Source organism: Apiospora aurea, assembly GCF_038362705.1.
Source record: "Apiospora aurea strain CBS 24483 chromosome Unknown utg000004l_segment0_segment0, whole genome shotgun sequence".
Taxonomy (NCBI): Eukaryota; Fungi; Ascomycota; class Sordariomycetes; order Amphisphaeriales; family Apiosporaceae; genus Apiospora; species Apiospora aurea.
This window is the reverse complement of record NW_027117391.1, coordinates 1,468,483-1,490,365: the sequence shown is the minus strand read 5'-3', so window position 1 is coordinate 1,490,365 and position 21,883 is coordinate 1,468,483. Positions and strand designations below refer to the sequence as shown.

General features: G+C 53.3%; 4 protein-coding genes across 4 annotated transcripts; 1 reads left to right on the top strand and 3 right to left on the bottom strand.

Annotated features, from left to right (window-relative positions):
* Window positions 1-1,093: 1,093 nt before the first annotated feature.
* On the bottom strand, window positions 1,094-3,534 carry PG986_005262 (uncharacterized protein; the record flags this gene model as incomplete). The annotated part of the gene is made up of 3 exons (XM_066841484.1): window positions 1,094-2,554; window positions 2,623-3,237; window positions 3,304-3,534. 3 exons carry the CDS (start codon window positions 3,532-3,534, stop codon window positions 1,094-1,096), a joined length of 2,307 nt encoding a protein of 768 aa, XP_066701346.1.
* Window positions 3,535-5,297: 1,763 nt separating this feature from the next.
* PG986_005261 (uncharacterized protein) lies at window positions 5,298-5,596 on the top strand (the record flags this gene model as incomplete). Its single annotated transcript, XM_066841483.1, has 2 exons — window positions 5,298-5,344; window positions 5,437-5,596. 2 exons carry the CDS (start codon window positions 5,298-5,300, stop codon window positions 5,594-5,596), a joined length of 207 nt encoding a protein of 68 aa, XP_066701345.1.
* Window positions 5,597-6,720: 1,124 nt separating this feature from the next.
* PG986_005260 (uncharacterized protein) lies at window positions 6,721-10,635 on the bottom strand (the record flags this gene model as incomplete). Its single annotated transcript, XM_066841482.1, has 6 exons — window positions 6,721-8,584; window positions 8,641-8,709; window positions 8,767-8,838; window positions 8,898-9,712; window positions 9,771-10,198; window positions 10,257-10,635. 6 exons carry the CDS (start codon window positions 10,633-10,635, stop codon window positions 6,721-6,723), a joined length of 3,627 nt encoding a protein of 1,208 aa, XP_066701344.1.
* A 4,039-nt stretch (window positions 10,636-14,674) lies between these two features.
* On the bottom strand, window positions 14,675-21,638 carry PG986_005259 (URA2-multifunctional pyrimidine biosynthesis protein; the record flags this gene model as incomplete). The annotated part of the gene is made up of 4 exons (XM_066841481.1): window positions 14,675-14,731; window positions 14,796-18,362; window positions 18,498-20,980; window positions 21,035-21,638. 4 exons carry the CDS (start codon window positions 21,636-21,638, stop codon window positions 14,675-14,677), a joined length of 6,711 nt encoding a protein of 2,236 aa, XP_066701343.1.
* Window positions 21,639-21,883: the final 245 nt, after the last annotated feature.

Below are 21,883 nucleotides of genomic sequence, written 5' to 3'. Positions count from 1 at the left end.
TTGGGAAATCGTTGGTAGCATCGAGGTCGAGAGGGGGATGTTAAAGGGGGCTGGAAAGGGGGATTTGGCGTTTTAGAGCTTGAGGAGCCAGGCATATGTTGGAATTGCTGCAGCTCTCGCACGTACACACCGAGAGAGAGAGAGAGAGAGAGGCGACAGCCTCGTATACCAGGGCTTCGGGCTACAGGGAAAAGAGCACTTTTCTACGATGATACCAATTTGCTTTTGCGGAAAGAGAGATATAACCAGTAGCTAAACCATCAAAAATTGGTTCGACTCTGACAATTGATTGGTCAATATGGACACTTGTTAACGCTGTGAACTGATTGACAGCCGTAAGGTTAGCGTTTGGTGCGATTGGGGTGAGCTATGATGTATGTATGTGCCTAATGTATGTTGATGTTGTTCGGTCAGTTAACAACGACTGAATGAGAACAGTTTGCCAATGAATATCTCAGTCCACGTCACGAATGATCCATCTTCAGTCAGTATGCGAGCCGCCGCGGCATCCATCGCTGTACGTTGCTTCAGTCATCCAACATTCTAAACTATAGTGCTTCTCAGTTAACGACATCTGAGCTTCGCTTTCCGGCGACGCTACTTCATAATACAGCGAATCTGGGCCAAAAAAAGCATCGAGACAGTTTTCTCCTGGCAAACGTTAGCATCGAATGGTCCAAACTTGGCTTGGGCACGGCGGCATGCGTACTCAGCAAAGCAGATATCGGCTTCAATACGTGTTTCCAACATAAATTTCCTGGTGGCGTACCAAAGCGTGATATCCCCTCAATGGCGATAGCGCTGCCCTCACCATACCATACCGTCCTGTCTACATTAGTTTAAATGCCGTGGTATAATGTTTATCCCACTGTACGTAATGCTTATCCTATTAGATGTAATACATAACTAGACTAATAGATTAGTCAATCATCTCCGGAAAGTACCTAACCTATTATACGAAAGGCAGCGTTGTCACCAACAGGGGGATACAGTCCGTGCCGCGCCAATTATCTGACACATGACCTTGCATAGGATCACCAAATAATACAGGGCTCCGTCCGCCAAATCCGGGCTTAGACGCGGTCATGCTAGCCTAGTCGAGGGGGAAATCGTCGTCCGAGCCGGACTCCGCCAAGTCGAAATCGTCGAAATCTTCCGAACCTGCAGACTCAAGCATGAAATCGTCCGAATTCCACCGGTCTCTCTCTTCGCTTGGATGACCGAAGCTGTGCTTATTTACAGCAGCAGTCGAGCTGTTGGATGAGAAAGAGACGGCCGCAGCGATCGAGCGACCCACGGTTGCCGCATCGTCGTCGGTTGTTCGGCCAACCGTGGGGGTTGATGGGGCGATACCCGAGGCCGCCGTGGCGACGCTGTAGCCCGTGTGAAAAGCCGGGCCGGGGCCCGAGGGACCGTGTGCAGTGTCGGGGATGAAACCGCCGTCATAGACGCCGCCGAAGTCGTCGTCATTTCCCCCGGCCCACATCGGCAGAAAGCACAGCTCCTCCTCGGCAGCACCTAGCGCCATGTGCTGTGACCGGGTCAGAAAATCTACGCCGTCGAGGCTTCCTAGTCTTCGTTTTTGGTGCAGGGACGCCATAGCCTCTGCGTACTGGACGCGGAAGGTTTCGAGACTGAAGAGGGTTATTCCGCCACCGAGGTAGAGACCGTGGTACGACATAAGTGTGGGGAAGAGGAGCATGCCGTCTAACAGGTGCTGATTGAAGTCAATTGACAGTTGGGCAATGGTGCTGCCGTACACTGGGAGAGAATCGAATTGGTCCTTGGTATCGGCATTTGCTTTGGTCATCATTTTATACCAGGGGTACACCGTGAGAGCCCGTTGCTCTTCGGTCAGCCGCTGATATATGACTGAGGTCTGTGTGAACCGCGACCGGGGGGCGTAGCATTTGCGGTCTAGGTCAGCCCGAGAGAAATCACAGTCATTGCCATTGAATGACTCTGCCATTTGGACGTGGAAGTATGCAACCAAAGCAGACGCCAGTCCACCGTAGGCTAGTCTCAAGCGCAGGAGGCAGTTCTGCTGATGCTCTGAAATAGCAGTCAAGACGGGAACCGGTGGATTAACTGGAGCATCGGCAAAGCGGCCAGGTACAATGCATCCAAGAGTCTCGCCGATATTGCTGAGGCGGTCCCATTCAGGGATGCCCTTGCCTGCCAAATCACCCCTGCTCAAAAGGTCATAGATGCCATCGGATTTGATATGGGCAAGTGTTGCATGAGTTCTCTCGGTGAGGCTGTCCCGCGCATGCTCGAGAGCATTGAATATGTCCTCAGGCACCGCATCCCGCTTACGACCAAATATGGTCGTAGGTCCAGTGCGTGAAGCATTCAACGTCGGAGCGGTGTTAGGCGAAAGGTCCGCAGGAGCGCCGAGAAACTCGATGGCCCCCTCAACCACGAGGATCGAGAAAGTGCTGCGGACGATGTCCACAATCTTCAGGTCCCAGAACAGCTCAAGACTGACTTCGGGCAAGAGCTCGATGAAGTTGCCACTCGGGTGAGCTAGGGCCCAGGAGTAGACAGGATCAAGCTGTGGGGAGGAAAGTGCGTCAGTACCATACTCGTCGTGTAACACCCAGACTGCATGAGCTCACTTACTACAACGTCAACACAGTCCAGGAGTTTGGCCAGCTTCACCACTGTGTAGACGCGTGTTGCAGAATCGAGGGCTTTCAGTACTGAATAGGTGTTGCCGCACAGGATGGCCTCCATGATGAATATGATATTGGCCCTATGGCGGATTGGGCAGTAATCAGGGATCTGGCGCGATTCAACAGGCCCGACGATGTCATCAAGATCCAGAGCAGGCAGAAGTGACTGTGGCCGGCTTTCCGTGGGCATCGATGAAGCCCCAGGGAGTCGTTCACAGTCAACGGGAACGTGCTCGTGGTCAGAGCAAGCGTCATCGTGTCCGGACACCAAGGATCTCTTGACGTTCAATCTTAGGCCGGATTGCCACCATGAGCGAACGCTCTCGGGGACCGACAGGATGGTCACCAGAGCAGCCAAGTCATCGCCCATATCCGGGGGTGTTAAGTTTAGGATGTACTTGACACCTTCTGGAAGCATAGGGCCTAGATAGTCTTGCTGTCGTCGCTCCCTCATCTGCGGGGTGACCTCGACTAGTTTCTCCTTGAAGACATCCGACTTGGTAGCTGATATTTGATCTGCACCCATACGGATCTGCACGTGGCTCCATGCAGTACCATCACACTGGAAATATACATGTAAGCGTCAGTGGAGAGTTGGTGTGGATGGAATCTGTACGAACCGACATACCCTGACAGAAGCATTTTTGGGGAAATAGATTTGCACAAGCGTGTCACCCTCTTCCGATTGAGCCTGGCCGTCGAGAGAATCCTGCGGGAAGAAGAAACGAAAGTAACCTTGCTCGCGCTGGAGCTCCATGATGCGGGCCTCGATCAAGGCCGTGCCTGGACCCATGTCATCGTCTTGTTGACCGGGGCTTGAGGGCTGCGATGAGGCAGCGGAGGCTGCCAAGGCTGCCATGGTTGCTGGAGCTGACGAGGAGTTGTTGCTCGCTAGAAGGAGAATATTCAAAGTGACGAAGGCCGGGATGCAAGGTCTAGATATTTGATTCTAGTTAAGAGGCAGGATGGTGGGACGGGTTTTCATTGCCAGATGGAAAAGCGTCCAGGTCAATATACCAATGACGCGGATGCGGGAAACAAGGCTGAGAGACCAGGCCAAGGCAGCAACGGTGCCAGTGTTTGGAGGTTGATTCATGCACGCATGACAGCCAGAGGTTGAACCATTGTTTGGTCTGCCGGTACAGTAAAACCGCGTGTGGGGGATGAAAGAGGGCTGCTTGTAGATGTGTGTGTGTGCGTGTGTGACGCACCTCGCATACACGACAAATAGCCAGTCAGGCCGTCCGTCAATCAATCAGGCAACGATGAAGCATGAGTGCTGTTTCTTAGCAAGACGGACGGCACCAGACCAGCCGCGACAACCAGCCGTCCACCCCCACGACCGACCACTGAGCCGCGCCGGGCGTGATTGGTTTGCTGGCGACAGAAGAACACCAACTGCATGGCCGCTGCATGGCCTGGCCTGGTTGGTGCATCTTGGAGGATGCGTGAGCAGCTTGGAGCTGGGAGCTGGGAGCTGGGAGCTGAGCATTAGCGTTTGCCTCACGCCCCTACTCCTCTCACATCACGCACGAAGTCACTTGGGAGAGAAGGGGGAACAACTAGTATCCCCTTGATGGCGAGAAGGCTGCGTTTGGCATTACTTGCCATGAATGACCGACTGGTTCCCGATCTGTCCGATTAAACATTACATCCATTCCGGGACAGCTTCAATATGAAAATAAATAAAGTAATAAAGAGAAGAAGAAGAAGAAGAAGAAGAAGAATAATAATAGAGAAATCCAGGTAATACCCGAAAGGCCAGCAGATATTCCGAGTGTCTCTACTGCTTGATGTCTCAACCCCAAGCATGCCTTTGTTGTTGTGAACACCATTGAAGACAGGGTCTATCAATCCTACTGCCTACAGGCTACAGCTCTCTCTCCCCCCAACAAAACAGACCTCGCCTACTAGGGAATTCGGCAATATGCCAGTGAACCCCCCCGCATTGTATCCACTGCCAATGGCAGCTTGCTCCAGCGTCGCTCTAACGCCGTGTGGCCTAGCGTTGGCGTCCCGCGCCTGCCAAGAGCTGTTCCCAGCGTCCCCCAAAGTGTGGGGAAACGGGAGCCATCTCGTCCATCTATCTCCATCTTTTCCTTCTTCTCCTTCTCCCCCCTCCCCCGTCCGCCCGTACCCAGGGAGCCAGGGAGCCAGCCGCCTGTAGCCCTGTGCTGTGTGGCCTCACCTTACGATGCACGTACGAGGCCCAACACTAACCGCCTCGGACCGCTGCCCATGACATACCATTACCCAAGCGAAATCAAGCCTTTCGGGACAACGGCTGCTGCGCGGGGAGGGTTCCACGAGCTGACGCATTCCCTCTATCCAGACCAGACCTCAGCTAACCTACCTACTTATATAACTAAACTAATTAGATAAGGCACCTCCTCTTCCAATACTTAAATGCTGGCCGGCCGTCTTTCCCTGCTTGAGTGACTTGATTCCTTGACCGGTTGCATCTACACCGTCTATTACTGCTGAAGCTATTCCCCTTCTCAACTACCACTCCATAGGTACTTACTTATACTATAAGTCATCACGACAGTGTGTTGTTCTCAAGAACCACACAACCTATATCCTGTTCCTTTCCCCCTCGACATCACAGACACAACCATCACCATGGAGCCATTGCGAACAGTGGGAAGCCAGCACCTGCGAGCCGTCCCGTATGTAAACACCTCTCTCTTCACCCTCTCATCGATTGCCCGTGTTACGAGTCTTCGCCAAGCAACATTGACTGACGCATAAGCCATCACAGACGCCATCGCGGTCTCTACCTCGTCGCCGCCACCATCACGGGCCTGGCCGTCGGCGCTCGCTACAAGGCCAGCGCCATGCAGAAGAACGAGCAGGCCCAGAAGTCGTCAAATGACTCGAGCTACTATGTCAGCGTCGACCGAAGCGGAGGCGGCATCTAGACCACGAGATCCAGCCCCTTATAATCTCGTTTTCATCACGGAAAAAAACAATCGATAGGAGGAAGAAAAATGGAGAAGGAAGAGAAACACGAGGACGGGCAGGTGTACGACCCAGCTCATCTGGCTACGAGTATCCCCACGACTCTATCATTCACGACTCTTATCATTCACGACGCATATTATACACGAGGATTTTCTAGGTTAATTCCATATACACGGGCTTTCGGTTTTGTATATTGCGAAGTATAGAATCATTGTATCACATTAGAAGGCCAATTGGACGGGGAAGAAAAAAAACGAGAAGCATCTATTCAGTCATTCATCACCTTGGCCGGGACTAGAGGAGGGGTGAAGGAAAGACACAAAGAGATCGCAAGGTAGGCGAGAAGCAGCTTTGCAGCAACACACGCATAGACCTCATAGGATAACACAGAAGACAAAAAGCAGTTCGCAGAAAGAAGGGACCGCCAACTAAACATGCCATTGTCGCCTGATGCCGGGACCACCCGCCACCTACCTAGTTATCAGTTCTCGTCACGTACTCCGAAATGGGGCATATAACGTAAAGATCAACTCCGACTACCGAAGCAACCCTCAAGGGAACCGGTGAATTAAGGAAGGACGTAACGCATTATTACGTCGGCAGCTGGGTACGACATGCGGGATACGGTGGGCACGCTGCGTAGATCACCAGAGCCTCCTCACCCCCACAATCCCCCACAGGGTAAACATTCGAGATATGCCTTCAAGCGGTGGCGTTGTCTATCATTCTTCACAATAGCCGCCTCAAATACCTAAGCGCATACACAGCTAAGCAAACTCTTATACATACAAATACAAGCGCAGGTTCTCCTCTCCCGGCCCGTCCCGCGGCGACGGCGTCCACGTGAGGGGAACCGGATATAACGCAAACAAACCGCAATGCCATGTTGCAGAATTATAGCGCCGACATGCTGATCCAAGCCCATTTTTCTTGGTTGACCGCATAGATGCAAGGTATCCCCATCCATCCCACCATCCCTCCATCCCCGTATTTTCGACAATTCCCTTACCCCGAAAGTCCCAGCCCCTATTTCCGTAGCTCTCATAGTAACCACTCCATCGGCAACTCAAGTCAAATATCATCAAAACGAGCTGTCCCGTCTGATGACCCGTCGTGGCGGTACCTCGCTCTCATCCTCAGACGAGTGAGCGACCTCCTTCCCCTTGGTCCCCTTCGACTTGGGCCGAGGCGGCCCCCCAGCTGCCGGCAGCTTCGCCTCCTTAATGCTGGCTGGCCGGCTGGTCTTGGGTCGCCTGTTGTTAGCCGCCGTAGCCGCCACCAACAGCTGGTTATTGTTGCCGCCACGTCTCGTAACAATCGCGCCACCATTCTCTCCGCTAGTGACCTGGTAAAGGCCCGATCGCCCACTGCTCCCACCCCCTTCCTCGCCCGAGTTCTGCGCCGTGGGCAGCGCGCTACGCGTCTGACGCATCTCTTTCACGACTTCATGGAATCCTTCCTCGAGCGTCTTCATGCGCGCCAGCATAAGCCGCGTCATGCGGTCCTGGCTCTCGCGGTCCTGGGTCCCGCGGCCGATCCCCTTGAGCTGGCCCGTCGCGAGCGCCATCTGCGTCTGGAAAGACGACGGCACTGCGCCGAAGACGTTGGCGGCATCCACGTCGAGCCCAATGTCCGAGTTGAAGTCCATGTCCACCGACGACAGGCCGCGGTGCGGAGGCCGGGGACCCGATAACCCCAGCAGCGATGCGCGGTTCGGCGCTGTCTGCGAGGGTATAGGACGCGGTCGCTGAGCGCCTGGGTTATTGTTATTGTTGTTGTGGTTGTTGTTGGCATTATATATTGGTCTCTTCGGCGACCGCTGACCTGTCTTGGGCGATCGTTGGCCGGGCGTCTCTACCTTGTTCAAGCGGCTGCTCTTCGGTCGAGATCGAGACTGCGCGCTAAGCGGTTGTTCCGAGGCCGAAGACGGGCTTGTCACTTTTCGCGCCGCCACCTCCTGGGGAGCATAGAGTATCGTATTCGTCGACATTGTGCGACTGTGCATCCCTTGTCGGCGTGGCGCGGCCGAGCGCGGAGAGAAGGCACCATGGCCTTGGCGCCGAGCGGAGGCCATCGAGTTCCTGGAACTCACCGACGATGGTGCCAAAGTGCCAAATCGCGCTGCGACGGGTGCCGTGAAGTAATCTTCTTCCTCCTCTGCCTCGGTTCTTTGATCTTGTGTCTCGGCATTGTCGTCGTCTTCGTCGTCATTTGTGACCAGCTCATCATCACCATCAGCTTCAGCATCAGTATGGTCCTTATACTCCTGTTGCTGTCGCATGCTTCCATATCCTCCATGCTGGAACCCACTGTTCGACATGAGCTCTGCAGGGTCACTTGCTGCCGACCGGACATCGGAAATGTGTCTGAACCTGCGTCCAAACCGACTGCCTGCACTGAGGCGGCTATCTACTGTCGGCCAATGTGCGAGCGGCTCTCCCTCTTCATCATCGTGATCTTGACCGTGATCATGATCGTTCTGGTCCATCCAGTTACGGATTGCAGTTTGCGACTTCCTCCTCTCATTGTTGCGCTGATGTCGTAAGGTGTCAGGAGCCCGTCGGAATACCTCGTCAAGTGCGCGGTCCTTCTGCAGCCCAACTCCAGACTCTTCACGAGCTCGAACGTTGGGACTGAATAGGGCAGCCCGACTAGCAGGGTCAGCGAAGGAGATGGCGCGCGTGCGTGTTCGTCCAGGGTTCTCAACAAGGTCCGTGGGTTCGTAAAGGTTTGACGCCAAAAAGTACTTTTCGTAAACGAAGATACAGAAAAGTAGTGGGAAGTGAGTCAATTTGATGACCAGGCGGTTCAACCCCACAAACTCTCTCAAGGGCATCACATATCTCAGGGGCATGAGCATCCAGGCAAGAATGTTACCTGGTGCTATGTAAGAGAATAGCGAATCGTTCTTGACCATAGATATGGTGTTGATGGCAAAGAGAAACCTGCAGCTGGGTCAGTACATTTGTCTTGATATTCCGCAAAAAGAACAGTATCTTACTGATGCTCCTGGTTGGCATTCGAAGCAATGGCAATGAACGAGTTTGTAAGTACAGTAATGAGAATTGTCCTGTAGTGGCGGTCAGTACACTTCGGTCGAGCAGTAACGACGTCATTCATTACTTACACAATGACGAAATGGCACATAATCAAGAAGAGCGACAGCAGTAGTCTACCCAATATGTTGTACTGGGGCCAGCTATAAACGATGTCAGTTGGGTTGTTGATAGTATTGCTACGACTGTGAACTTGACTTACACATCCCACGCAGCTGGTGTGAAGCCCATGACGATCTGAAAGATCGCGTATGCCACCTCGGAGGCATCATTGTTGTTTCTCGACAAAGTGAAAAAGACGAAGAAGCCGGAACAACTGATGAGGATGAGGATGAATACTGCCACCAGGTCTACCGCCATGAGTCGGAAGGCGATGAGGAGCTGGGAGAAGTATTGATAGTGGTCTAAGACACTGAATATGCGGGGCAGAAGCAAGATGGCATTGGATGCTAACACATCATAGGCCATGTCATTCCACTGGTGTGCGTCTACCAGGAAGACACCATATATACGCATGCCGTAATAGACGACCAAAATGAGCAGGATTCCCAGATCAAAGACGTTCCAGAAACTCATGATATACAGTGAGAAGCCCTGTTCGTTGAAGCCCACAACCTCGTCAAGCATGAAACCTGCACTCCAGAACCAGAACACGAGCTCCAGTGTGGTTATGCGATTGGAACGTTCTATCAGAACGGCAAGGAAGAGGCAAATGAGGATGAACAAAGAGCAGGTTGACAAGAACTGGCGATACCGAGGCACGCGAAGTCGAGACAGCTTGAAAAGAGAAGCGTTTCGGGGATCATACAGAGTCACGGTACGCCGGATAGGCACAGCATGCAGAGGCAGGCGGTTGAGCTCTTCCTGCGGAGGCTGGAAGCTCAGGAGTGGTGTCCTCACGTCCACGGGACCCCTTTTCGTGGATTTGGGGTTCGCGTCCGCCTGGGGTTCGGGGACGCGATGTAGATGGTCAGCAGACGAATAGAAACTGATAGCACCGTTCCATATGGCCTCGAGCTGCTGGACCACCAGGGGGGTGTGCCAGGAAGTTCTTGGCCGAGGCTCGAATGGCTACCTCGAGCGTCGAGGTCCTCGCCACACCTGGTTGGCTGCGGTTATTGTAGCCTCTGTTGGGTGCGCCAGCAGCATCGGGTAACCCTTGTAATGGGTAGAAGTCATATGACAGTGCATCGATGAGCTCTCTGGTGCCATATTCTTTCAACAACTTCAGTGCTAGGAGCTCGCAGACTTTTGCGCGCGTGCTACTTGTGCCTGCATTGCCGGGGTATAGCTGGCCCTCCTTGGCGAATTGAAAGCAATTGGCCATCAGCGCGTAGAGTGTCGCACGGGTAAAATGCTGCGTCCTGATCTGCTGCTGCATGGGCTTGATGAGGAACTGCGAGACCTGAGGTGATCGGAGCTGGTCCCATGTTAAACTAGTTTCGGTCCGCGTCTGGACGATTATGCGAATCGAGTGCACGATACTGTATATAGGCAACGAGTCTAGCAAAAGTCAGCCTTGATCGGAAGCCGGAGCGAAGCGCATGCGATGTCGACATACCAAGATAGCCTGCAGAGAACAAGGGTATCACCGTGTTAGAGCTCCGGCGTCCATGCGAATCGTGCATGCCCATATCCCCAAGGCGATAGCGCGTGAATCGGGGAAGCTCCCCGACTCCCTCCTCGTGTTCGCCATCTTCTACTTCGTCAGCTGCCTCGTCGGATTCCTCGTCGTCATCGTCGGCTTCGGTGAAGTCTGCGGTGGCATGGCGGGGTTCAGGGCCCAGAGAAGCGCGGCGGGTGATTGGATTCCGGTCTGGCCCGGGCGAGGGCGTATTTGGATACGAGTCGAACATGGACGAGTCGTGACGCTGGCGCGTTTCCTGCCTGGGTCGCATCAGGGACGATAGCATATCCCTCGCAGAGGCTGAAGTAACCATGGCCGAATCTGCCTACTCAATGGCCCCCCGCTGAGTCCAACTCGGGGAAGAGGCTGAAAGGAAAGAAGAGAAAGAAGAAAAAAAGAGCAAGAGAAAAAAACGAAGGTCGAACTTAGGACAACGACATTGGTGACAGCGACCAGAAAGAAAACAAGAAGACCCTTTCAACCCGTCTTTTGCTATCGACTTGCGACAGACACGGCCTTCATGTGTCGAGAGAGTGCCGCCCAGTGCGGGAGTGCACGAAAAAAGTCGGAATGGGAAGGAGAGCAGTAGATAGACTAATAGCACGGCGACCTAGGGAATCTGTTTCCCGTGGTGTTTTCTACCTACTTAGGTTACTTCTTTCCCAGACTTTGTCGAGCGTCGCGCAGCCAAGACCAGCATCAACCCTTGAAGCAATTACGTTAAGTGGGTGTGGAGCTCGATTAGGCGAGTGCTAGTACCACTAGAGTAACCAAAACCATGGAAAACAGGGATCTGCACGTACATTAGTGTGTCATCTACAAAGAGTGGCCCGGTGGGAGATGGGCGACCACATGCAGCCATCCACCACTGTGAGTCCACTGTAGCTTCAGCACAGCAGCGTGCTTTTAGTGTAGCCCAGCAGCAGCAGATGCCTGTAGACAGAGATAACAACAGCGGTGGGGCCCTGGGTCTTGGAAGATCTTCCAGTCTGTACGGAGCACTGTCATCCTCCTTCAATATGTATTCAATTTATATTAAATCAATTCACAGTCAATTGCCATCACAGCAACCTCAAGTCGCGGTGAAACTTGCTGCAGCAGCAGAAGAAGACAAAAAAAAGACAAAAAAAAAGTCGGTCAAGACATGTATGTCATCATCATCACTGTCTGTGCCAGACCGTCCAGTTCAGCTCCCTCCTTTCCCATGTGACTGATTGGTGTGAGAGGGATGCAAGTCAAGCTCAACACCACCACCACCACCACCACCACTCCCAGCACCTCGATCGAGTGTGTGTATGTGGTGGGGTGACATCGCATCTGACCAATCCCGGGCAGCCCATGCATATAGAATTCTGTCACATTCAGATCCTACCCCAGATACGAGTAAGTCAGGGAGAGGGCATTTAGGTTGCGTACCGTGCCGTCACTCGCCGCTCCAGATCTCTGACCGCGAAACGTGCGTCGTGCTTCTCGGGCATACTTGTGTCCCGGCTGCTTGAACCGAGTAGAATTGCAACTCAGTCAGTAGGTAAGGTAGATTATGCAAGTACTTGTATCAATTAGTTGACGACGAGATAAAAACAAAACAACATTTCGAAGAGGTGGCGCGGGACTTACATGTGCGTGTGCTTATATCACCAGGCAGGCTTAAGTAATTCGCTGATGGGAGGAGTGAACACCCCAAAAAGCCACACCGCTCGCAATTTTACTTCGACTTACATCTGCATTACATATATGTACACCAGCGCCCGTGTAACGTGCATCCTGCGCATGACACCCCCATGAAATCATCGTCAGCCTGTGTACTGATTTCTGCACCGACATCGAACCACCATCGGCCTACGCCTGTACGGGCGCGATGCACCGTCGAGTTCCAATGCAAGAACCACCATTTCCGATTGGGGCAACCCGCAGCTGCAGTAAGACGCCTGTCTGCACTCTTGCACTGTTTGTCGCTAGGCCTGAAAGGAGACGGTCGGCCGCGGTCCAATCATCTTGGCCAAGGGCATATCAGCTCTCTCTCTCTCTCTCTCTCTCTCTCTCTCTCCTCTCGCCCTTCCCAAGTCGGTTCCTTATCAAAACCCCGGTGACGAAAGTCCAATAGATAGGGAGGAAATGGATCACCTGTTCATCGCTCACCCCGTGTGCAGACGGGCGGAGTAATTGGTCCCTCCTCAGCTTTCCTCCACGCAGATCCGGGTATGTCGCAACGACTGGCTGGCTCTCGAAAATGTCGAATGTTAATTAACATGGTCATGAATGGGTTGACATGAACGAGATCCGAGCGTCTTCCTCCCGTCCAGTCCCGGGTTACCCCGCGTCGTTGCGTGCTTTTGTCTGAGACACCCCTGTACTTTGGTCGGTAGGACCTACTTGCTGTCGTAGTACTGTAGCCTCAAACGGCTTTTGGACACTATCACGAACGAACGAACGAACCCCTAAACTGCCCGATGGGGTCGGCGAGACAAAGCGTTTTGGAGCCCTTACCTCGTTCCCAAGGAAGAAACCCGAGATTTGCGATGTCGGCGGCCCCTGTCCTAGCCTAGCAAGTCACCGGTCTAGGTCGGTGGGGGTGGTCTTCGAGCAGCTCACATCGAGTGATCCAATCTACAACAGACAGCCCCGATCCAGTCTGCCAGTATCAAATCTGAACAACGTCGAGCAAACATTCGAAACATTGTTTTAAACACGTCAAGGTAGAATGGATTCTCTCCCACGTCGGCTCCATAAATAAATGCACCTTATCCGGCTTTCGACGATGGACTGTGGAACGACCAACACGCAAGCGCCGATCTCGATTCCATCAATGAATGCACCAATCTGCCAATGTTCCCACCACGGCGGCCGAACCATCTTTTGTTGGACCCCATATCATGGGATGCTATACTTACCCACCCACTTGAGTGGATGACGCCCGGTATTTCGACTGCGGCGCAACACATCGACATGACTTGTTGTTAGTAGGGACGCTTCTATGTACGTCTTGGTCGCTGAATCTACCTTAGGTAGCGTGCTATGCCGTGGCTACACCACAGGCTCGAGATGAAACCGCAGTTGAACCCAAGAAGAGGTTACGAAGCTCTCGAGCGAGCTTATTGGGCACCTCAGGGGTCGCAACATGCAATACAAAGCACCCACAGCAGACTATGTTGCTACCCCTTGTCGAGGATTGCTTCTGAAGTTTTGCTATTCGCGTTTGCAATACTCCTGTTGTGGGACATAGCGACACTAGGCCCATGCGCCTGTGCAGAATACCGCTGTGGTTCAGTAGCACCCTCTTCATGGGCTCCGATTCAGGGCAGCCCTACATACCCCCTCTCCTGATGACGAAGACCCTGCTTTGACTGGCTGTGACGAGAGTTATATCGTAATGAGAGAAAAGCAAAATGTTCATCATCTGGTACGAAGGTGCATTGAGGGCGTTGACTAGCGGAACTGCTGCCGTTCGTAAGAGCCCGAGACCATGGCCACAGCGTCGCGGGCTCATTCCCCATCGCCACGGCTTCCTCGTGCGTCGGTCAGAAGGCGTGCGTGTCCGAGATCCGAGCTCATGCCCCATCGACTTCGAGATTGGGTGCCTGCTGATAGATGGACGGCGCTTTTCCGTTCGGCCACAATGTATTGTTGAAGTGCCGGTTCCACCGTGTATAGGCTGGTATTTGCCTACGACTTACAGTACACATTCAAGGACTTATCGCTATAGTCACATTTCGCTGTACCCATAGTATAAGAACTTCGGCTCAAGGTGACCACTAAAAAGGTGAAGGCAATGTTTACAGTAATAAATATGCAGCCGAGCGTCCAAACGCAGTACATGGATTTTCTCGGCGACGATATATTGATGCCCGATTGTAAGAGGCGTGATTCCTTTTCCCCTGTGTACTAACATAGCAATAGTTGGCTGGTACCTTGAAATCGGACAATTCTGACTGTATTTGAAGTTACTGGAGTGCGACTTGAGACTCTATATCGCGTCAAACAGTAATACACAGAAAATCAATTTATTAACTATATACAACGTACGTATATATACATATATACCTAATATACAATAAACGTAACGCATAACCCCTAACCCAACGCAACACACCCACGCACACAACGCCGAATGACCCATGCAATATACATATACGTGTAAATCATCACTCATGGGTGGCTTGAGCCATATAGCGTCTAATGCCGATTTGCCTATTCTACCTTGGGTCTTTGAAAACGAACCCAACTTTACACCGGTTTTACGTGACTATCTACCATTTCATCCATCTCCTTTTTTTCTACACCATAACAACAGATAATACAAAAGATATAGGTTTCGAAGTATGGCTTTGCGCCAAACAAAAAGACATACGATCTTATGAGGACATGACCAGAGCCAGCAGAGCCATGCGACAGTACAGACCGTATCTCATCTGTAAACATTAAGTCAGCATGTTTTGATACGTGGGGGGGGGTAATATTGGGGGGCAGACTCACCTGTCGGAAATAAGCGGCTCTCTGGTCAAAGTCGACCTCCTCCGCCACTTCCTCGTTTCTGGGCAGCGGGTGTAGAACCACCATGCTGCTCTTGGCATGCTTCAGGGTTCCGTTGTCAATGCGGTACGAGTTCTTGACGCGCTCGTACTCCTCGACACTTGGGAACCTCTCCTTCTGAACTCGGGTGCAATACAAGACATCGCTGCGTGCCAGGATCTCCGGTGTCAGGTCCTCAGACTCGCAGAGAAGTTGGTTCGAGGAGACCAATTGCTCGCGCACCTTGGGCGGCAGGGCAAGCGACTTGGGAGCAACCAGCTGGACTTGTACCTGGTAGTGCTGGAGAAGGTATACCAGGGAGTGGACGGGGCGTCCGTATAGCAGGTCACCGACGAATGTAATCGTCAGACCTTGCACAGTTCCGAGCTCTTCACGGATGGTGAAGAGATCCAGGAAGGCCTGAGTGGGGTGCTCCTTGCTACCGTTTCCGCCGTTGATCACAGGGACAGGGCTGAACTTCCTAGCCACGTCCACACAGCTCTCTTCAGGGTGACGCAGAACAATGGCATCCGTGTAGCAGGCCATGGTTCGGATAGTGTCCTGGAGCGTCTCGCCCTTCTTCACCGATGACTGCCCGGTGGCAATAGGGATGACTCGTCCACCAAGACGCTGCATAGCAGCGTCAAAAGAAGCCGAAGTACGCGTCGAGGGCTCGTAGAACAGGGTCGTAAGAACCCGGCCTCGAAGCACATCCAACACGCCCTCACGTTGAACACCCAGGCGCATCTCTTGGGCCACAGTGAAGAGCAGATGCAGATCGGAGCGCGAGTACTGAGTAACAGAGAGAACATGGCCGTTCTTGAAGGACGATGGCTGTCTCAGTAGCGACTTCAGGGGGTTGAACGAAGGCTGTTGCATCGAAAGGGGCAGACCAAAGTCATCGCCTAGACCAGTGCCCTTGCGAGCACCATCCGACAACGACTCGAGTGGCTGCTGCCTCGAGAATGGTCTCGGGGAGTTGAGGAGAGAGTCACCTCTCAGACGCTGGCTTTCACCGGTCAAAGCTAAGGGGTGCGATGCAGGCTTAACTGCAGGAGACATGGGTGGCGGCGGCATGCTACCATGCGTCGACATATCCTTACCAAGTGGCGAGATTGGCAGCATATCACCATCAAGGCAGACCGTCTCGTCGTTGAATGTGACGCGCTGAACAGCGCCACGCATGGTGCGACCAGCGAATGGTGACCAAGACGTGGACGATGTCGGCACAGTGTAGGGACGGTCAATCTCCACTTCAACCACGGTGCCTACTTGCTCATGGAGCTCGAAGATCTGCTTGGGGTTGTCATACAAGCGAGTCTTGATATCATCAACCGTAAGCCTACCCTCAGTCACCGAGGTCAGGAGCAGCGGAAGAGCATCGGCGATTCCAAATGAAGGATCGACAGACGCATCCTTGCCTCGAGCCAACTGATACGGAAGGCTGCCAACGGAGAAAACGTCAATAGTACTCAAGTGGTTCCACAGAGCCTTCTGGTCCTCTGGGGTCGGGAGACCCAAGCAATCGGGGCAGTCCTTTTGGGACAGGTAGAGTGAGAAGATTGAAACGTCACAAGTGACGTTCAGGCCCTTTGCCTTGCTCAGAGCGATGATCCGGATGTCCTCCTTGGTCGTCACACTGGTGACATGGATACGTCTGCTATGCAGGCTGGCAAGTAGCAAGATTGAGGCAAGGTCCGTAGTCTTGGCATCTGTCAGGATAGGCTTGTGGGTAGGCCAAGAGTCAAAGTGCGCAGTGACTGCAGCAACCTTGCTAATGTTGTCCGACAGGTGGTTGAAGGGGATGAAAAGCGATCCAACCTCGGCTGCGACGTGGCTGATCTGATCAGCATTCTCGGAAGTTGCGCTCACAGAGTAGTTGAAGTCGCAGTAGGCACCGCCCTTGCTGTTGTGCTGGGCAAGCTTCAATGTCTTAGCATCGGTGATAGAGCCTTCGACGCCCATGGGCATCACACGAATCATAGTGAAGCCCGAGGCAATGGAAGCCTTAGTCACAGCCTGAAGATCATGCTGGCCCTGAGAAACGATACCAGGGACAAAGGCGGCAATGTTGATGAGACCAGGCAGGACGATCGTTCGATGGCTAGTTTGGTAGTCACGGGTTCCAACATCGAGGTCAAAGTGACGAGCAAGAGCCTCAACGAGAATCTTGGCATTCTTGACGTTGGTGACAAGGGGAACCTGGTAATCAACCGCCATACGTCGGGTTTGGTAACCCTTACTCATGTAGTTGGCCGGTCGGCGGTACTTGTTGTTCGATGGAAGGTTGATGTAGAGATCAATCATGTTCTTGGCCAGATGCTGAGTCAAGGAGAACTCGTGTCTCTGGTCATCTTCCTCGTTGCCAAGTACTTCGAGGTACTGGACCGGGATGTCATGCTCCTGAAGGAAATCGGCAGTACCGGCGGTGGCATACAGCTTGTAGCCAAGGCGCTGCAGTTTGGCAATGGCAGGAAGCATTTCCTTCTTATCCTTGTAAGAACCGATAGAGAGAAGGATGTTCTTCTTGGGGATTTTGAAGCCAGTAGACATCAGTGCCTTCAAGTAAGCCTCGTACTTGTCCATACCGAAAGAGGCAACCTCTCCGGTAGATGCCATCTCAACACCCAGCACGGGATCAGCACCCGAAAGACGAGAGAAACTGAACTGCGGCACCTTGACTCCGACACAGTCGGGGGCTATGGTGGTAGGCGGGTACTCGACGTAAGGCAAGCCCATGATAGCTTTGGTAGCCATCTCAATAAGGTCGACACCCATGACCTTGGATACGAAGGGGAACGAACGAGAAGCACGAACGTTGCATTCAATAACCTTGATATCGTTATCCTTCGCGATGAACTGAATGTTGAACGGACCGGTAACGTTGAGGGCCGCACCGATCTTACGTGTAGCTTCCTCGATACGCTCAATCGTGGTTCGTTCAAGATCCTGAGGCGGCAGAATCAGTGTGGCATCACCCGAGTGAACACCTGCATTCTCAACGTGTTCCGAGATGAAGTGACCGGTCACCTTTCCATCTCTGGCAACAGCGTCCATCTCAATCTCCTTGGCATTCTCGATGTACTTGGTGATCACGACCGGGTGTTCTCGGGATACATCAGCGGCTTGTTGCAGGTAAGACTCCAAGTCGGCCTCAGAGTAGACAGTGTTCATTGCCGCGCCAGACAAGACGTAAGACGGACGAACCAGCACAGGATAAGTAACCTTTGTGCAGAAAGCCTTGGCTTCTTCAAAGCTGGTCAGCTCCTTCCAGGTAGGCTGATCGACTCCTATACGATCCAGCATACGGGAGAACTTGTAACGGTTCTCGGCTGTGTCGATCATTTCCGGGGATGTTCCAAGTACTTTAACGCCTGATCGGAGCAGTGGGAGCGCAATGTTGTTGGGTGTTTGGCCACCCATTGCTCCCAGAACCCCGGAAGCGGACTCCATCTGGTAAATATCGAGTACAGTTTCGACGTTGATGTTCTCGAAGTACAGCCTGTCGGCCTCATCGTAATCTGTGGAGACCTATTCTCGGCGTCAGTATTCTTCTTCTCCTCAATGAAGTACATCTCTCAGGGAAGAAATGTAGACAAAGCTGCAAGTTGCCGCGCCTCCATCATTTCCAAGATATGATCAAATAGGAGGGACTAAGTCACTTACCGTTTCTGGGTTGTAGTTGACCATGATGGTCTTCAAGCCCGATTCACGGAGGGTGCGGATGGCACGCACGGAGCACCAATCAAACTCAACCGACGAACCAATGCGGTAAACACCGGAACCGAGCACCATGACACCGTGGTCTTCAAAGTGAATATCGTGCTCGGAGGCGTTGTAGGTCAAGTACAGGTAGTTGGTGAAGGCTGGGAACTCCGCCGCGACGGTATCGATCTGCTTGACGAATGGCGTGATGCCGGCCTCGAGACGCATGCGGCGGACGGCGAGCTCGTTGGAATCCCAGAACTTGGCAAGCTGGCGATCGCTGAATCCGAGTCGCTTGGCCTGGAGCAGGAGATCCGGTCGACCGCTGACGTCCGCCGTACCAAAGCTGGACATCTCCTTAGCGAAGTCGGTGAGACCCATGAGCTTGTTCAGGAACCACTTGTCAATCTTGGTAAGCTCCCAGATTCTGTCGACCGTGTAGCCAGTGTGCATAGCGTTGGCGATGGCAAAGAGACGTTGGTCAGAGGGGGTCTGAAGCTCGTCATCAATAGACATAAGAGCCTTGGTCTCTCCGAAGCCCAAGTTGTGAAAGTCGATGGCCCTGATGGCCTTCTGAATGGCTTCTTCGAAGCTCCTACCAATGCTCATGACTTCACCGACACTCTTCATGGACGAACCAAGCTGGGTGGATACCCTGGTGAATTTCTTGAGATCCCATCGGGGCATCTTCACCACAACATAATCGAGGGAAGGCTCGAAGCAAGCGCACGTAACCTTAGTGACACTGTTCTTAATTTCCTTCAGGGGGATACCAAGACCGAGCTTGGCCGCGATGAACGCCAAAGGATATCCGGTAGCCTTGGAAGCGAGAGCAGAAGATCGAGACAGTCTGGCGTTGACCTCGATGATGCAGTATTCCTTGGAGTCAGGGTTCAGAGCATACTGGATGTTGCATTCTCCGACAACACCAAGGTGGCGAATGACGTTGACGGCGGTAGTACGGAGCATGTTGTAGTCTTCGTCAGAGAGTGTCTGCGAGGGAGCGACAACAATGGAATCGCCAGTGTGGATACCGAGAGGGTCAAAGTTCTCCATGTTACAGACAGTAATGCAGTTGTCTTGACAATCACGGACAACTTCGTACTCGATCTCCTTCCATCCCTTCATGCTTCGCTCGATAAGCACCTGGGGACTGGCGGCGAAAGCCTTGTTGCAGAGATCAAGGAGCTCGGATTCGTTATTAGCGAAACCACTTCCCAGACCACCGAGTGCGTAAGCAGCTCGGACAATGACCGGGAAGCCGATGTCTTTGACGACACGCATGGCTTCGTCCACACTGCTAGCCGAAGCCGACTTGGCGCACTTCTCGCCAATGGACTCCATGCTGCGGGCAAAGAGCTCTCTGTCCTCGGTGGTGATGATGGTATCGATGGGAGTTCCGAGAACCTTGACGCCCAGCGCCTCGAACTCGTCCTTGAGCTGAATACCAACTTGCAACGCTGTCTGACCACCGAAGGTGACGTAGATTGCGTCAGGTCGCTCGTAGAGAATGACCTTTCGGACAAAGTCAGGTGTGACAGGCAGGAAATAGACCTTGTCGGCCAAGCCCTTCGACGTTTGAATTGTCGCAATATTGGGGTTGATCAGGACTGTGTAGATGTTCTCCTCTTTGAGCGCCTTGATAGCCTGACTGCCGGAGTAATCGAACTCTCCGGCTTGACCAATGCTCAAGCCTCCACTTCCAAGAACCAGAATCTTCTTGGCGCTGACCTTGGGATGAAGCGCCTCGTTCTCCAAAATAGTGCCCCCAGGGAACTTGACCGGAGCACTGAGGAGGCTCTGGTCCTTGGCGCAGTCGAGGATGGTGTTGATGAACACGTCAAAGAGGAACTCGGTATCCCGGGGACCGGGAGTGCTCTCGGGGTGGAATTGGACACTGAAGTAAGGCTTGCTGACGTGCATGATACCTTCGTTGGTACCATCGTTGGCGTTGACAAAAAGCTCCTGCCAGTCGGCGGACAACGACTTGGCATCGACTTCATAACCGTGGTTCTGAGAAGTGATGTGACATTTTCCAGTCACCATACTAGTGCAGGGGATGTTGTGTCCACGGTTACCGAACTTCATCTTCTTAGTCGTGGCTCCAGTTGCGCGTGCGAGCAGCTGGTGTCCGAGGCAGATACCGAAGACGGGCGTTCGGTTTATCTCCATGGTCGCGGAGATGTTCTTGATTGTCTGCTCCAAGACCGCAGGGTCACCCGGACCGTTGGAGATGAAGAGACCGTCATATTGCTTTCCAGCTTCGGTGGAGAAGTCGTAGTCCCAGGGACACACCATAACCTCGACACCGCGCTTCAGGAAACACCTGAGCTGGTTGAACTTCATTCCCACGTCGAGGCATAGCACCCTCAGATTCCGGCCTGAAGGGTGTTTCAGGGCTTTCTCGGGCTTGGGCGAGTACAGCTTCGCGGTTTTGATAGAAACTAGGCAAGGGTGAGTCAAGATCCGTGGATATCTTCGGGGGGGGGCAAACTTACCCTCGGCGACAAGGTTTTTCTCGTTGGGATTCACCCACTCTACCTTCTCGAAGTGTGACTCCCAGCTGTCTTGGCTGATGCCCTCGGGGCTCTTGGTCATGCCTGGCTTCTCCAGCAGCAAGCGACCGAGTGTGCTTCCATTCTCTCTGAGCTTCTTGGTCAGAGCTCGGGTGTCGACACCGTAAACGGCGGGGACACCCTGCTCCTTGAGCCACGTGCCGAGGGAGGAGGTGGCGAGATAGTGGGAGTACTGTTCGCCGGAGTAGGAGGCTACGACCATACCAGCGACGTGGATCTGGCTGGATTCGAAGTATTCGGGGAGGTCACCGAGGAGCTCGTCGATCTGCTCTCGGGAGGGAACACCGTAGTTGCCGACTTCGGGAAAGGTGATGACAAGGATCTGGCCACGGTAGGAGGGGTCGGTGATGGACTCGGGGTAGCCCACCATGCCGGTCTGGAAGACCAGCTCTCCAGCGATGCTCTTCTTGGCGCCGAAGCTGTAACCCTGGTAAACGGAGCCGTCTTTGAGCTCGAGGCACATGAGACCCTCATCGTTGTCACCGACGACCCGCGCAGTGGCGGGTTGGTGGTATACTGCAGCCATTGTGTCTGCCGTTTGAACCCGGCGGTGGGATTCGATTGGTGGACAAGAAAAGACAAGACGCAAACAGGGGAGAGGGAACGGCCCGGGTGAGACAGGGCGTGATAGTGAAAATCACTGACGCCGATGTACCTCAGCAGCGCTCGAGGAGGGTGAGCTTCCTGGGGGCCGTATGTGCGCTTGTAGAACCCGAAATATCAGATGGTCATAACGCCGCCGTGTTGGGGTTTGCTATCTCCAGGGCACAG